The 15,936-nt window shown below is 36.0% G+C and overlaps 3 protein-coding genes across 7 annotated transcripts; all 3 read left to right on the forward strand.

The window, feature by feature from the left end:
• The first annotated feature begins 1,320 nt into the window (after positions 1 to 1,320).
• LOC111795197 (sm-like protein LSM2) lies at positions 1,321 to 3,938 on the forward strand. The gene is made up of 3 exons (XM_023677486.2): positions 1,321 to 1,481; positions 1,666 to 1,824; positions 3,548 to 3,938. Exons 1-3 carry the CDS (start codon positions 1,479 to 1,481, stop codon positions 3,665 to 3,667), a joined length of 282 nt encoding a protein of 93 aa, XP_023533254.1. The 5' UTR covers positions 1,321 to 1,478; the 3' UTR covers positions 3,668 to 3,938.
• A 201-nt stretch (positions 3,939 to 4,139) lies between these two features.
• Positions 4,140 to 8,950, forward strand: LOC111795196 (uncharacterized). Of its 5 annotated transcripts, none has more exons than XM_023677481.2 (10): positions 4,140 to 4,379; positions 4,718 to 4,839; positions 5,101 to 5,124; positions 5,333 to 5,383; positions 5,485 to 5,636; positions 5,706 to 5,839; positions 6,388 to 6,599; positions 6,692 to 6,898; positions 7,137 to 7,217; positions 8,358 to 8,950. In XM_023677481.2, exons 3-10 carry the CDS (start codon positions 5,117 to 5,119, stop codon positions 8,620 to 8,622), a joined length of 1,110 nt encoding a protein of 369 aa, XP_023533249.2. In that variant the 5' UTR covers positions 4,140 to 4,379; positions 4,718 to 4,839; positions 5,101 to 5,116; the 3' UTR covers positions 8,623 to 8,950. The 5 variants fall into 5 exon arrangements, with proteins under 5 accessions (XP_023533249.2, XP_023533250.2, XP_023533253.2 ...); XM_023677482.2 differs by having other exon boundaries at positions 4,721 to 4,839; XM_023677485.2 differs by lacking the exon at positions 4,140 to 4,379 and having other exon boundaries at positions 4,686 to 4,839; positions 5,751 to 5,839.
• A 625-nt stretch (positions 8,951 to 9,575) lies between these two features.
• PAC (pale cress protein (PAC)) lies at positions 9,576 to 15,890 on the forward strand. Its single transcript, XM_023678265.2, has 7 exons — positions 9,576 to 9,764; positions 9,857 to 9,924; positions 13,539 to 13,733; positions 14,412 to 14,498; positions 14,597 to 14,647; positions 15,100 to 15,279; positions 15,394 to 15,890. Exons 1-7 carry the CDS (start codon positions 9,647 to 9,649, stop codon positions 15,637 to 15,639), a joined length of 945 nt encoding a protein of 314 aa, XP_023534033.1. The 5' UTR covers positions 9,576 to 9,646; the 3' UTR covers positions 15,640 to 15,890.
• Positions 15,891 to 15,936: the final 46 nt, after the last annotated feature.

Consider the following 15,936-nt stretch of genomic DNA (forward strand, 5'->3'; position numbering starts at 1 on the left):
TCCTTCCCATTGCGTACTGATGTGGTGTTATGAGACTATGATTGGGATTGACAGTGTAGTGGGTGTTGGTATTGGGGAAGAAACACGCCTGGTATTCTATTTATATTAAGTGAGAACGGAACTTGATTATTAAAAGATACCACAAGGATGCTTCGTGGATCCTACCTAGTTTGAAACTTGATTAATTATTACAGAGTTCAAGAAATCTAAAAGAGGGTGCTTTTTTGTGAGTGTTTTCCAATTGATATGACATTCAGAGAGGAGAATCATATTCCAAGTTTTGGTTTCTGCCAAATTTTCTTCGGAGATAGTCCAATTAATGCAACTTAATAGCTGTTTTCAGAACTTTGAAAGCATCCAAATCAGTACTGATTCCGAAGAAATTAGAAAAAGGTTGAGAAGAGAATCTGGCCAGAACCCGGGCGACCATTTCCATTCCATAATTACTGAAAAGGGAGGAAGAAGGAATCACATTTTGTGGTGGCTGCACATTCAGAGGCGTACTCTTCCTTACAAAATAATACCACCTCAAACATATTCTCATCTCATAAATTGTCTCTCCCTTTTGCTGCAAACAACAAGATCAAGTTTGGGGGAGAGGGCCATAGTTTTTAGACTCTCTACCAACCCTTTACGGGTGGTAATATTGAGTGTTTCTCTACAAATTTTAAGCTCAGACGAACTTGTTCCAATGAATGAAGAATGAAGGGACGTTGAGGAACATGGACTAAATAGGCCAACGAGAAAAAGAAAAAAAAAAAAAAGAGTTAAGTGGGTAGGGCTATAGCTTTTACGACTCTCTACCAACTATTTACTAGCGGTAATATTGAGAGTTTCTCTAAAAATTTCAAGTTTATATAACAAATCACTACGGTAGTAGTCATATAGCCTGTTCTTCAATTCGATAGACTTTTACTACGAAACTCTGCTTTGATTAGGCTCACGACACTCGAAGATTTTTCTAACAGTGATTCAAGTAAAAACTATCTTTAAAATATATATTATAATTTTGTGATGGAGAATTTGAAATAATTACCACTGCTATAATATTTATTTTAATTAAATTTGTAAGACGATAATCATGTTGATTTTTGATGAAGTATTCTAATAATTTTTATAGTTTTGAAAATACTTTTGAAATGTTAAAAATAATGGGGGATCTATGTAATTTTGAAACAATTAAAAGTATTTATCTACTTCTAAATCATTGGTCAAAATTTAGGTGTTTTTTTTTTTTTTTTTTTTTTTTTTTTTTTTTTTTTTTTTTTAAACAAAATTTAGGCGTTTGATTTTTTTTTATAATTTAGGCAAAGTTTTACCCTTTAAACTCCCAAAAAGAAGAGAAGGCACCCGCCGTGTTCCCTAATATCGTTTTCCCTTTCTGTTTGTGATAGTTCGGGCCGCATTTCGACCTTTGCCGGTCGTCGAACGTCGAAAGCAGATAGACTGAAGGCCGGCAGTTTAAATCTCTAGTGAAAATGGTAATTCCTCCTTCACTCAAGTACTGGTTTCCATCGTTTTAGGTTTTCGTTATTGTTAAAAGTACTTCAGTGCTTAAGCCGTTGCTCCTTTTTTGTTTCATCTTATCGTGTCCCAGATCATTCACGGTTTCTAAAATCTCTGGCTTACATGCGTTCGGACTTTTATTTGGGTTTTTTTTGTCAGTTGTTTTTCTCGTACTTCAAGGACTTGGTGGGCAGAGAGGTGACGGTTGAGTTGAAGAACGACCTAGCAATCAGAGGAACTTTGCACTCTGTAGATCAGTATCTCAACATCAAACTTGAAAACACGAGGGTTGTTGATCAAGACAAATACCCTCACATGGTATCTAACTTCTTTGCATAAATAATATTTAACCGATATATTTGGTTGATTATTTTATGCGCTCACGCATTCTGCTGACCTGCGCTGGAGTCTAGGGTGACTTCGATCTTGTTTTTCTCTGTTTACCATTTGTTACAGGCATCATTCTCCTTATTTCTGCTTTTACCATTTGTTATAGGCATCATTCTCCTCATTTCTGCTTCTTCTGTCCTCTAGTTACTATTTACTGCTGTTTTGATTCTAATAACTGTAAGGTTCTCTGGCGAGATGTATGATATGTGGTTATGGTTAACAGATTATTTGTACTGCCGTTTGTTTCTGTCACCCTAAAATTTTAATTATAAATATTGTTTCAATTGAGGACGTAGGTTGTCTTTTTCATCCTTCGGTATTTCTTGAATTTTCTCTTGGGAAAATTTTCAAGCTATTTTGTGTGCCGTTCCCGATACGGTGAAAATTTCAAGTGATCTTGTCGCTTGGTTAGAGTTCTTAGCAGGGATTTGAACTTACTACCTCTTAGGGAAAGTAAAATGCCTTGACCACTGAGTTGTACTCCTTTTTTTTTTCTTTTTTTCTTTCTGATGATTGGAAGTGGGGAGGGTAACGAGGTTTAGGATTTTATTTGGTGCGAATTTGTTTTTGTTGTTATTTTTTAGGGATCTTCCATCTCCTGTTCCGGTCAATAATTGTGAGGACTTTAGTCCTCTTTTATTCTTGTGAACTAAAATTTCGATACAAGTTGAAATGGCAAGTATATTAAACTGAATCCATTATATTGTACATATGATGGTTGGTTTTAGTTTTTTAAACTTAGGAACCAAATTGAAGCTTATTTTCGAACTCAAGGACCAAAATTGTATTTTACCTTTGTTTGTTCTGGTTGGTTGCAAGTTAGCTAGTAAATGAAGGGGTGATCTCGTGTACTTTTGCACAGTTTGAATGAGATATAGATTTTTTGTTCTTGAGTCTAAATGTCAAATAAATACATGGGTGAGAACACTCACATAGTAATTATGCAAATGTTTTAAACGCTGTTTATAAGTAGGGACCATCTTCAGACCAAGAACACTCATTTTGTATCAAGAACAAAGCTTTATAGATTAGCCTAAGTACTGTGGTGGTCTTTTCTGATTGATTTCAAATCCTTCTGTGGCTCTGTTTATGTAGTAAGACCACAGTTTTTGGGGCCAGCATAATCATGCCATGGTGTGTAAACTTTGGTTTAAAATGTATCTTGTGATGGGCTCGGGATACATAAGAACAAATTTTGAAGAGTAGGAATTTGATTTTTTTCCCAGCCTCTTGTTTATGTTTGTTGTGGAATGGGTTTTGTGTTTTTTCTCCTTTCTTGATTCAAATCCAATCTAAAATGTCACTATGGTCACTAAATAAATCGGAACTGTGGGTAATAGAAAGACATTGATGTTGGTTGCTGATTTTATGATTGGTGAATTCTGTTAAGTGACCAGAGTGAAATTTTAGTTTGGATTAAAAGGTATCTTGTGACCAGAGTGAAATTTTAGTTTGGATTAAAAGGTATCTTGTGACCAGAGTGAAATTTTAGATTGGGTGTGTGAACCTTGTTTAAAAGTTTATGTGCTCAGGATACATAAGAACGAATTTCGAAGCGTGTAGGAACTTGTTTTTCTCCCAGCCTCTAGTTGTGTTACCTGTAATTTTGTTGATATAATTGTACTAATGGAGTAAAATTTTCTCATTTCAGCTTTCAGTGAGAAACTGCTTTATCAGGGGATCGGTGGTGAGATATGTTCAACTTCCACCGGATGGTGTTGATATCGAGCTGTTGCATGATGCCACAAGACGCGAGGCTCGGGGTGGCTAATGTCAGTTAGTTTGGAAGTTTGTATGGAATCTATTCATTGATTAGAGTGCACTTGTTAGTATACGACGTGAGACAATTAGAAGCTTGTACTTTGTGATCTAGCGACACCTTATTCTCTGTTCAACTATTCTCAAGCGAAAAATCCAATGACATTCTATTCAGCAGGTGATAGTGAAAGTGAAACCAGGGTTGAGGCCTTCCGGTCGACAAAAATGTATGTTTTGGTTTCGGATTCACATTCAAACAATTGCATAAACAGATGAAGTTTATACACCTGGTTCTACTTGCTAGTGCTGCACACCCATAAAAGAGCAAGACCAGATTAGTCCTTATAAATTATTGATGAGAAGTTCATTTTTATGTTTCTTTCTGAAATAAATGGACCTTTTCCTTTTTCTGCTTTTCGCAGACCCTTCTCCTTTCTCTATCCCCTCCCTCCCCTACCTTCCATTTTTCCCCCTCCCTCCCCTACCTTCCATTTTTCCCCCTCCCCAATCTCATAGCTTCGGCACCCTGTTCCCCCGTCAGCCACCCAAAGCACCCGTCGGTGCTGGCCTTCCTTTACCCCCACCATTTCCTTCTTACTTTCTCTTATTTGAAAACTTTCAGATCTGTAAAAAGTTTAGAATATTGAGCTCTCGGCAATCGGCGGACGTGAGAAAGTACTCTTTGATCTTTTTGTTGCGAGGGTGGTCTCCTTGGAAAGCTCGTGGTGATTTGTCGTTGTGTCTGCCTTCTTTTTGTTTTACAAATCTTCAATTCTACTACTAAATTTTCTTTTGTTTTGGACTCCAAATTTACTGGTGAAAGAAAGAGGTTGGGAGATCATCCTATTTTTTCCCTTTTACATTTAATTTAAAATTAATCAAATATTTAATATTTCGAAATTTAAATAACCAACTAAAATCTTACAAAATTCTTCCCACTCCGTGTAATTTTCAACCAGGGTGTTTTTTGCTCGTTTAAAACTTCCTCTCTTATTCATTTTTTTATTTTTTTTTATTTTTTTTATTTTTATTTTTTTTAATCCATACAAATCCTCCATTGCAGTAGGGTTTTCGAAAAAGCTTGAGAGAATGTGGGCCTGGGGCGGGAAACAACTCTTCCACTGCGTCTTCTAGCCAAACTATCACCACTTGCAGCTCTGCAGCGATCACGAACGATCTATTCAGGTGCGCTTCCACCAGTTCAATAATCCTTTGTCAAATTCGCTGGAGAGATTTATTTTCGATTTTTCTCGTAGTTCTTCTCTCAGCCATCCTTCGCTTTTCTATCGTCTGAAGTTTGATCATTAATTCTTTTAAGATTTGCTTTACATTCAAGCAAAAAAAAAAAAAAAAAAAAAAAAAAAAAAAAGCAACGTATTTAGTTATATTCCAAGTATTTTGTAATTTGTACATCTCTTCTCTTATCTGCGAAATTTCCTTTTGTAGTCCAACCAAAGAGGTCATGATAAGGTGGAGCTCCGAAATGACGCATTCCCCAAACATCTTTTCCTTTTTAGCAATATCACTCCCATAAACCAATAAGTATACACGGTTCTTAGGAGAGGGTTTCACTTTGTTGTTGTAGTATCTCTACGGTATATAATATTGTTGACTGACCATTCATAATGAGACTGTACTGCTATTTTACCTGAATTGAATTTGATTGTCTTCTTATTAGAAAAGAAGAAACTATCATGGCAGCTTCTATCACCACCAAAGAATGCCTAAGGTTGGCATCTTTTCATTTAACCCTCTGCAATTGTTTCCAATTTTTGTCTTATTGAGTACTTGACGTTGGCGATGGAAATTATAGTGTATATTTGTTTACAGACATAAATGCTCTGCATGCTACAAGCAATATAAGAAGAAAGAGCATCTTATTGAGCACATGAGAGTTTCGTATCACTCTGTTCATCAGCCTAGATGTGGGGTCTGCCAAAAGCACTGCAAATCATTTGAATCATTGAGGGAACATCTAAATGGTGAGATATTTTGTGTATTTTTTGTGGTAATATATCATAACACCATCTTATTATAATCCAGTCTTTTAGGTCCACTTTCAAAATCAAATTGTTCAAAAATTTTCTTGGAGCAAGGTTGTGGGCTTTGTTTGAGAGTACTTGATGATCGCACATCTCTCAGTGGGCATCAAGACATTTGCCGCTTAACAGCTCCTGTTCGCCAAGTCAGTCGCTAGTGCTCTATGCATCATATATGAAAATTAATAAATTTACTGATAGTTCTCTTAAAAAAAATAAGGTTACTGGTAGTATATATTTCTGGATCAATCTTGAAATTGAACCATTTATTATTAGTTTTTTTTCTTCTTAATGCGGAACCTACTTTCATGGAGAGAAATGAAAGAATATATACGTCCATACAAAACAAGAAAAAAAGAAAAAAAGAAGAAGAAAACAGCCCCAAAAAGGAGTCCAACACTAATTAAGAAAAGGACTCCGATCCAAAAGAGCAAGATCTAGTTGATATATATATATATATATATATATATATATATATATATATATATGAAGAGAAGCAAAGACCGATGCCCACAACGAGATATTAATGCTCAATATACCAAGCCTCACTTGCAGGTCTCATCAAGCCCCTAAAAAGCATTTGAACTTTTATTGAAAACGACCTCGATTAAGATTATTATTTATTAAAGTGCACAATATCTGAGCTTATGATATCATACATGCATTTCAAAATTTGATTGGGGTTCTGTTGTAGGGAACAAGTCTATTGCCAACTGATTTATCAGATTGTTATGATGAAGACCGTTCTGATCGAGGCCTTGGAGCAATAGCTATGGATTGTGTAATGGCTGGCGGTGGAAGTGATGGCACACTGGACATTTGTATTGGGATCTGCCTTGTTGATGAAGACGAGAAATTGATTTTCAATACTTTTGTACAACCACAAATACCAATCACGAATTACAGGTATTTGTCTGTGTCTTTGTCTTGCTCTTGAAGGAAGGTTTTAGCTTTTAGAAACCAGCCTGTTAGATGCTCATATCCTGGTAATGTTGTAGGCATGAAGTAACTGGGCTAACGGAAGAACGTGTAAGGTATGCCATGCCACTGAAAGAAGTCCAAGAAAAAGTATTAAAAATCTTGTTAAATGGAGAAACCATCGAGAGATTGAGATTGAATGGTGGTAAAGCTAGGCTTCTTGTTGGCCATGACTTGGAGCATGATTTAGATTGCTTGAGAATGAATTATCCTGATCATATGTTAAGGTGAATTTTCTCAAACTTGGGTTGTAATTATGCGTAGATTAGTTTCACTTTTATTGAAAATGAGATGCATTTGAACTTTTAAGTGATCTGCATTTGATAACATGATTTTTTCTGGCAATAAATCCTGTCGTAGGGGGGTAATAATGTGTTTTTGCTCTGAATTTTACACGACATGCTTCTCTTTTTTTGTGCACATTATACTTACACATTCACCTTTTGGCTGAAACATTTTCTGCAGGGACACTGCTAGATATACTCCATTGATGAAAACAAATTTGGTTAGCCATTCTCTCAAGTACCTTACTCGAACATATTTGGGGTAATATTCTTTGGTTCATATTGATTTAAAGAATGATAGAGTAATTTTTCGTTTCTTTCCAACTGAAGCAAGTATCTTATAAATAAACAAACATAAAAACTTAATTATTCTGTACAAAATGGAGGACGAGGGAAGAAAGATATCACCCAGCCAAAAACCTAAACCCCAGGAGTATGTGAAAAGCGACCTTTATCAAAATTATTATTTATTGATACAAAAAGGGAAAAATTATGTAAAACTCTAAACAAATTACTCCAAGTGGGGGTTAGTCCCAGACTGGTCTTTAAAGTTTTTTTTGTTCCTCTCAAGACTGATCTAAAAGCCAACTTAAAGCTCTTGTAAGCTTGTAGGATTCCTCCATGGTATTTTTGCTAGACTATAAACCCGCCATCCAGAGAGGATCTAAGCGAGCAGGAAGGAATTTCACAACACCAACGAAATTATTGCGATTGCACATACATTTTTTCATCAACTCTTTTATGTTTATTCTTAATGCTTATCATTGTGCTCTAATACCTCACGGTCTGTCCATATCTGTTACGCTAGGTATTAGGTTGGGCTTAAAGAATAAATGCGTTCTTTATTAAATCTTAGATTTGTTCTTAATGCTTATCATTGTGATCTGGTACCTCACGGACTCTCCATATTTGTTACTATAGGTATTAGGCTTGTTCAATGCTTAAAAAGTAACTATACTTTTAAAATGCTTTGGAAGACGTGTTCTAGTGCTGGTAATCAAACCGAGCCTTAGATATCAATAAGAATGAAAAAACTGTATCCAACACATCATCCTAGAATGTTTCTAGTTGAATATGGATTCCTTATTATTATTTAATAAACTCCGTAAGGGTCAAGAAAATGAACTTGAAACCGGCTAAGCTAAGGCTAAGAAGAGCCGCCAAAGGCCAGCTGGCCGTTTTCCGCTTCATTGCTAACTCATGAGCAAATCCAATGTTCTGCATCTTCCATATTGAAGAATCAAATTCATTTGGCCTTGTATAGTGTGGTATTTTACACATAAAATTTGATCATGTGGGTGGAAAATGAGAGAATGTTGTCTTGGTAGGTGGTAGCATGTTTTTCTTTTTAATCTTGTTTTTAGCTTGTGAAGGATGATCTGTGAGGGCCATGGTTTTGCAGGTATGATATTCGGCAGGGTGTGCACGACCCCTATGAAAATTGTGTATCAGCGATGCGATTGTACAAGAGAATGCGCAGTCTTAACCGTCATGGAGAAGTTAGGACACCGTTGATTTCTCCTCCCCCTGCTCGGTATGTTGCTCACAGTCTTGATTCCTATAGTGCAAAAGATCTTGAGAAGATGACTCCAGATACACTTTATGAGTTATCGAGATCGAACTTTAAGTGTTGGTGTCTTGACTCGAGACGAGTAATGCAAACTTAGGATCAGATCATGTTCATTTTCTGCTGGGAAGAAAAGGCATAGACAGTACTCATATTGCTGGGGAGAGGTGAGGTTGTTGGATGATGAAAAAGGGGGAAATGAGAAAGGAAGGTTGACCTGCTCTTTTGTATCTATCTAGCCTTTCAAGACTTGAAACGATTAAAATGCACCTGTTCTATCGTATATTGGCGTCTTGCCAATTTATGGTTGTGTTTTAGGTCTCTGTTGGTGTTTGTTTCTTGATACAGACGTGTGTCGGAATGGAACGGACTTTAGAGGCATCTTTAGAAGTGTTAAATCAAATATGAAAATGATTCAATATTATTTACACTTTTCTTCGGGGGGAAAATTTTGATTCTGAGGTTGGCAAGGTCTCTTATGAAAATTTTCTCTACGAACTTGGTCTCAGATATTACATCTGTGAAAAAATATATATATATAATTCTTGGATTGGAATGCTTGTAGATCTTCTAAATTTACTTATTTGAGATATCTATCTGAACTACTATTACTTCTATTCAATGAAGATGATGACTCCACCGATTTTCTTTTGTAATACCTCTCCATTTAAATTTTAAATTAAATTAAATCTACAATACAGTAATAAAAGTACAGAAAATAAAGAAACTAAAACATAAAATAAGAACAATGAATTTTAAATGTAATTTATAAAAGTAACTGACATGAAAAGTAGATGAAGACGAGTAATTGAAACATAAAAGGTGAATGTACCCTAAAAGATTAATCTCCACACTACAAATGGACATTTGTATAAATGAGAAGGCAACCATATCACCAAGTGGCATTTTTGTAATTTACTTAAGGAATTATCTTGATTAAGTCGTATTTATATCTGTGTGATTTCTAGTCCTAAATTAGGAGAAATTTGTGTAATCTCATTTATCTTGTTATTTAAAAAAAAAATATATAAATAAATAAATAAATTGAGGAGCCCCTTGTCCTTTAATCCGTTCGTGCAAGCATCCAAGTCCTTTCCCTCCCTGCTGGTTGTTTCGGAACTATAATGTTGGCACAGGTGCTTTGGCTGAGATGCTCACCAGTTCCACCATTACCCTCTGCTTCCCCAACCTTACCGAAGCTTTCGACCTCCTATTTCTTAAAGCTTTATTCATCTCGTCCTGGTTAGCTCTCTTGCAGCTTGTTTATTCACTCTTCAGATACTGAATTTATCGTAACTTCTCATTTTGGTGGTTTTGGTGATTTTGATGGTCAGTTTTAAGGAGGAGCTTGAGCAAGGAAGAGCCGCTTATTGATGGGCTTCCCAAAGAGTATTACGATGATGTACGTGGATATTTGAATTTAACTACTCCCTAATTTGCATTTTCGGTTGATTGAGCTTCTACTTCTTCATCTATTTCTTCTTGTTTGCTATTTATTTGTTTTTTTTTTTTTTTTTTCTTCTCTCTGGTGGTTTGGAAAAGGGTTAACACTTGACAGAGATGAAAATGATTGATTTTCCGAGTGACACATGCCTGTTATATAGAACCTGCTGAAGCTGAAACACTTTCGAACATAAATAAAAGACAATTTTAGGGGAAGTTTCCTGTTCGCCAAAATGTTTTGGAAAAACTTATTTATTTTTACACACCAAATCCTCACTCTAATTATTTCGTCATCTTCCTTTCTGGCTGACCAAAAACTTGCGACCATGGTTAAACGTCGTAAAAGAACTTGTGTTTCCTATTTACTAATTATACTGATGTGGCCCAAAATTCGTGATCATGAGAGCGAGGGAGGGGGGAAAAGAAAAGAGGAAGAACAATGAAGCAGGGGAAATGAGAGGGAAAGACAGCACGAATGAAAGTATAGGAAAATAAGTTGAAAGGTTATTTTACAAAGCTGATAGATGCAAATTTTGTTCGATCTCTTTAATGTTGAGGGTGGATAGATTTCTTCGAGGTAGTAGAAGCATAGTGGTAGCCACCAGAGAGAATCAATGCATTTTTCTTTTAACTGACCATCAGAAAGAAAATATATTGGTCAAAGAAATAGAGTGAGCATTTTGGTTCAAAGTGTTAGACGAACACGACTCTCCACAATGGTATGATATTGTCCACTTTGAGCATAAGCTCTCATGGCTTTGCTTTGGGTTTCCCCAAAAGGCCTCATACCAATGGAGTTAGTATTCCTCACTTATAAACCCATGATCATTCCCTAAATTAGTCGATGTGGGACTTCTATCATCCAACACCTCCCCTCGAACAAAGTGCGCCTCCCCTTAATCGAGGCTCGACTCCTTTGGAGTCTTAGTCATTTTTGACTGCCTTCGAGGAGGGGCTTGGCTCCTTTTCTTTAGGAGTTCTTTGTTCGATATTTGAGGATTTGAGGATTTATCAATCTATTGGCACGACTAAGTTTAGGGCATGGCTCTGATACCATGTTAGACGAACACGACTCTCCACAATGGTATGATATTGTCCACTTTGAGCATAAGCTCTCATGGCTTTGCTTTGGGTTTCCCCAAAAGGCCTCATACCAATGGAGTTAGTATTCCTCACTTATAAACCCATGATCATTCCCTAAATTAGTCGATGTGGGACTTCCATCATCCAACACAAAGAAATTAATTATATATATTTATATTTCCTGAGCTATTGGTGAATGGGTCAGGAAAAAATAAACAGGGGTGGCTACTAAATTGGATATTGAAAAGGCCTTTTGGTATGATGGATTAGGATTTCCTCGAAGAGAATCATTGTCAAAAAAGGGTTTGAGAACAAGGGGATACGATAGATGCGGGTGTATATCCCCCACAACATTTTCCATTATAAATGGCAAGCCAAGAGGCAAATTTGATGCATTTAGAGGCCCATGCCAAAGAGACCGCCCTCGATTATTGATCAATGCAACATTGGACCCGACAAAGTAAACCGTACTAAAATCTTACTCCCTTCCTCTTTAGTCAACTTTGCATCAGAAGAAATGCTTCCCAACTGTGTTATAGAATTAGACAATGAATCATTTTTGAGTTTAAGTAGCTTGAAAATTGACTGTCAGCCAGTCTGCAAGTATAATGATGATGCCATTGCTGAAGACTCATTGTTTTGAAGGTCTAGTCTCTCTTTTTCAGACACCTGGTAATCTGAATGTTTCTGAAATTATTGTGCCAGTAGGAAAACAGGCTTTAGACAATGATTTTCTATCTGCATCACATTCCGGTTTGCACAATTTTTCTTCTATGATTAAGGCTAGTAGTGTACAATTCCGTGAAATTATTCCCTCTTTTCCAAAGGCGACCAGTCAGAAAAATTAATTGAAGTTGGAATCCCTCTTTGATATACTATAAACATTTTTTCTTGGAACACCAGGGTCTGGGAAATGGATCCAACGAAGGAGTCTGAAGAATTTTTGTGAAGCATTTGCCCCGATAGTGTTGACTCAAGATTTCAATTTGTCATCAGTAGCTCAAAAGATTGTAGAATCTTTATGTAAAATCTTTATGGGGTTCAAAAGGTATTAATTGGGTTCAGGTGGAATCCTTGGGATGTTTGGGAGGTTTGCTAGTTTTGTGGATTGAAAGCAAGGTGAGCTTGGAATTGGATCGATTTTTCCTTTACTCTTTTTTTTTTTCTTTTTTTTTTTTTTTTTTTTTTTGAAAAAGCAAAGAGGGTGGAAAGGTATCACATTTTGAGCTTTAGTCTTTTTCATTTTTTAATAATTTTTTTTTGTTTCTTGTTAAAAAAGAAAAAAAAAAAATAGTACATAGTGTTATAACATATATGATATTATGCATAGTTGTCTTTTATTGTAATATATAGGTTCAACGAGCTCAACAAGAGAAGATGAGTGTCACGAGCTTTCTTAATGGACATTCGTATGAATTCAGGATCACTAAATCACAAATTCTCTGCCTCTGAGACCCCTTATTTGGACGAAACCTTTATTAGAGTCCTTCGTGCGTAAAATCCTCCATCTGGTTCATCTAGTTCTCAAGTTTAACAATACTCTAATTAGTCGGAATGATTCTAAGGTTGCTAAGGGGATGAGCATCAATACTCAGAGACTTGGTTCCGATAATCAGCGACAAGATTTTTGTAGGAGATTGTATGTAACAACTGTCGTAAGTTTGGTCATATGAAACATGACTATCGTAAGTTCTTGAATAAGGGCCAAAGACCTCAAGTTGCTCACGTTGCCTCCACCAATGATATATCTGAGAGATCGGTTACTATTTCTTTTGATGGTTTTGCCAAATTCCAATTGCATCAGAAATAATATAATCGCATGCATCATTGAATCCTATTGCAACCCTTCCAATGTCTTCTTACATCCTCTATTAAACGGGTCATAGACTCCGGTGCCACGACCCATGTGACATACAATTCTAGCTTATTTCCTACTTCTTTGTCACATGCACCTTCTCTGGCTGTCACTTTCGCATATAAATCAACATCCTTTATTCTTGGATATGACGTCATTAATTCCACACCCTCTATCCCTTTAGCTTCTGTTTTACATTTGCTTCGACGCTTTTTAACTTGATTTCTTTTTGTGAACTCACTTGTGACCTTAATTGTTTTGTCTATTTTTTCTCTGCCTATTACTTGTTTGGGGATCATATGACGAAGAAGATTATTGGTACAGGATATGAATTTGGAGGTCCATTCATTTTTTTATCACTAGAAACTGAATGTTCTCGCCTCCTCTGGCACTGCATCCTCGTTTGATGTTCATTAACGTTCTTTTTGTTACATTTTTTTCAGTGTGGGCTTTATAAAGCTTTTTGTAGTTACTTTATTGATGATGTTTTGGCTAAATAGAAGGCTTTCTTGTAACCTTATTTAACTTCCGAGTTGGCCTCCTCTTCTTTTGCATTTTTCGTTAATCGTGTTTTTTTTTTTATTAAAAAAAGGAAAATGTTTAAAAAAATCAGATATTAACCTGTTCTACCATAGGAATGGCAAGCCCGACAAAGAGAGAAGACAAAGGAGTTACATCGAAGGCGTCAAGAGGAAGATGAAGAAGAGGAAAGAAAGGTAGAAGAATATCGTGAGATTGGGATGCGTCTGAAAGGATTTCCCGAAGAAGATGTCATAAAAGCTAGAAAACTGGTTTCAAGCTTTATTAGAGCTGTTGAAGAAGTTGAAGAGGTAATCAACTATTGTGTTAATGTATTGATATAACTCATTAGCTTAAACTTTTGGATTGATTGGTAATTTAACATGCTATCAAAGTAGAAGGTCCTGTGTTCGAACTCTTGTAATATAATTTCCTCTCGAGTAAGTATTGATTCCCATTTGTTAGGTCTTCTTTAAATTTTCAAGTCCACAAGTGAAAAGGAATAGTATTGATATTAGATTAAATTTACCATAACCCATTAGCTTAAGTTTTTAAGTTTTGGGTTGATTGATGTAACATTATGCTACTATTAATCATTAACTTGATCTTTCAAGAAGTAGGGTGTTGTCTTCGAATCAGCATGAAGTTTTCTTGTTCTTGCTTTTGGCGAAGTTTTTATGACAATACACTAAAAGATAGCTTAAGCAAACACAAACCATGAGTTCTCAACTAAACAAGTAGAGTTTGCTTACTAGAGCCTGCACAGTGACTTGGCTATGGTTTGCGAATGAAGGATATTTAGGGTTTTTTATTATTATATTCTTCTTAGGTATGATTATAGTGTTCTATTCATGGGTAGTATTCATGGTGATTTTTCTTTGAATTTGTCTAATTTCGTACCATTTTTCACATAAAGCTTCTGACTATTAAATTATTGCAGAACTGGCTTATTGACTTTCTGATACTATATTTTATCAATTGGAATGCAGAAAATTGAGGAAGCTGCTGAGAAAGGGGAACTAACAGAGCTTGTTCTATTAGTCATATGGAATCGACTTGATTTAGCACGTCGTGATGTATATTAGTCTTCAAATTCCTTCAATTTTCATTCACTTTGTATATTTTGTAGGGAGTCTAGTTGTATGTGCTTACTTGTAATTGGCTCTTTCTTCAGGATGAAAAGGATGCAATTAGAAGTCTTGATTTGCTATATCGAAGGGTTGAGGTATGAACATGTTCAAAACTGTTTTAAATATGCCATATTGATTACGAGCTTAGAGAACACTCATTCAAATCCACACACGTACATGCAAGTTTTGCAATTTTAGGTCAAGGAAAAGGTTCTTAACTTGTCCCCAAGGATCATTCTTAAATTTATCTATCTATAGCAGTTGTAATAGGGTCTTGTGCTCATGATTTGCTGAAACATTTTTTTTTAATCTTTTAGGTGTTTTTATCACTCCGTCCATTTTTTTTACACAATCCATTTTAGATCCTGTCTTGCCAGTGAAATGGTTTTTAGTTACAGGTTGTAACTTGCGGCACTTTTCTATTCAAGCCATCTCACTAATCTTTACACCAGCATTGCTTTTTTCTTTTCCTTCAATTTTATTCTGGAAAAAGCAAGAATGTGTATTCTCCTAGTAATTCATGTTCTAAGTTTCCTCAATATTTTAGACTGAAATTCTCAAACGAGAGGCTAGTCCTGCCATGAGACTTCTCAACGATCTTCTGAATATGTATGACAACTTCAACGATGAAGGATGGCTAAAAGACTGCAGAAAACGCATGATTGATACCTTCCCGCGGGAGGATCCATTTAGCATTCTCGTTCCAGCTGGATTCGACATCGATAAGGTATACTTGTGTAAATATGATAGCTCAATTGGTTTCCAACGAGATGTAGGATGATAAAGTTTAAGGAATGTCTAAACTGAGTCGGCTTTTATTCCATTTTGTCTTAATGATTAGCATCAAGGGCAGTTACGGCCATCACTTGACGTTGAAGCTGATAATACACTGTTGAGAGTAGACTTCGTCAGAGAGGTTGATGAATTGCTACAAGAAGTCAGGGCGGATCAGAGTGAAGTGCAAAATGCAAATGCAGATGGTTTTGACGCGGAATCGGTGGCAAGTAGGTTGAAACATCAGGAGAAACAACGGACCGTAAGGTTGGTAGAAACGCTGCTAGAGTTGGCTATGAATTTAGAGTGGTAGGGTAGGCACAAGAATGAAATGGGCGTAGGATTTTAGTGGAAAAGAGAAGAATTTTAGGTTGCCCCAATATTCAAGTATCCACGTCCACGTTTGGTTTTTAAGAATGTTTCTAATAAACCTAGTCGAACTTTAACCATATCGTTGTCTTAAAATGAATTGATGTTGAAATAGGAACACAAAATTTAAATTTATTATTGAAACAACCTGGTTCTGGTGTAGATATTAATACAAGTAGCCCTGATTTGTGATGATTATTTTGAAGCAATAAGGCACGTGTATTTGAGAAGAGAAAATTAG

The sequence above is a fragment of the Cucurbita pepo genome, chromosome 5 (assembly GCF_057944985.1).
Source record: "Cucurbita pepo subsp. pepo isolate OVF chromosome 5, ASM5794498v1, whole genome shotgun sequence".
Classification (NCBI taxonomy): domain Eukaryota; kingdom Viridiplantae; phylum Streptophyta; class Magnoliopsida; order Cucurbitales; family Cucurbitaceae; genus Cucurbita; species Cucurbita pepo.

Excerpts from the sequence above, each read along its gene's own strand:
- LOC111795197 (XM_023677486.2), top strand. Across the intron at positions 1,825-3,547 it reads AAGACAAATACCCTCACATG|CTTTCAGTGAGAAACTGCTT; the intron begins GTATCTAACTTC and ends TTCTCATTTCAG.
- PAC (XM_023678265.2), top strand. The coding sequence starts at position 9,647 with ATGTTGGCACAGGTGCTTTGGCTGAGATGCTCACCAGTTCCACCATTA. Across the intron at positions 9,765-9,856 it reads GCTTTATTCATCTCGTCCTG|TTTTAAGGAGGAGCTTGAGC; the intron begins GTTAGCTCTCTT and ends TTTGATGGTCAG. Across the intron at positions 13,734-14,411 it reads CTGTTGAAGAAGTTGAAGAG|AAAATTGAGGAAGCTGCTGA; the intron begins GTAATCAACTAT and ends ATTGGAATGCAG.
- LOC111795196 (XM_023677481.2), top strand. Across the intron at positions 5,384-5,484 it reads ACCACCAAAGAATGCCTAAG|ACATAAATGCTCTGCATGCT; the intron begins GTTGGCATCTTT and ends ATTTGTTTACAG. Across the intron at positions 6,899-7,136 it reads TATCCTGATCATATGTTAAG|GGACACTGCTAGATATACTC; the intron begins GTGAATTTTCTC and ends CATTTTCTGCAG.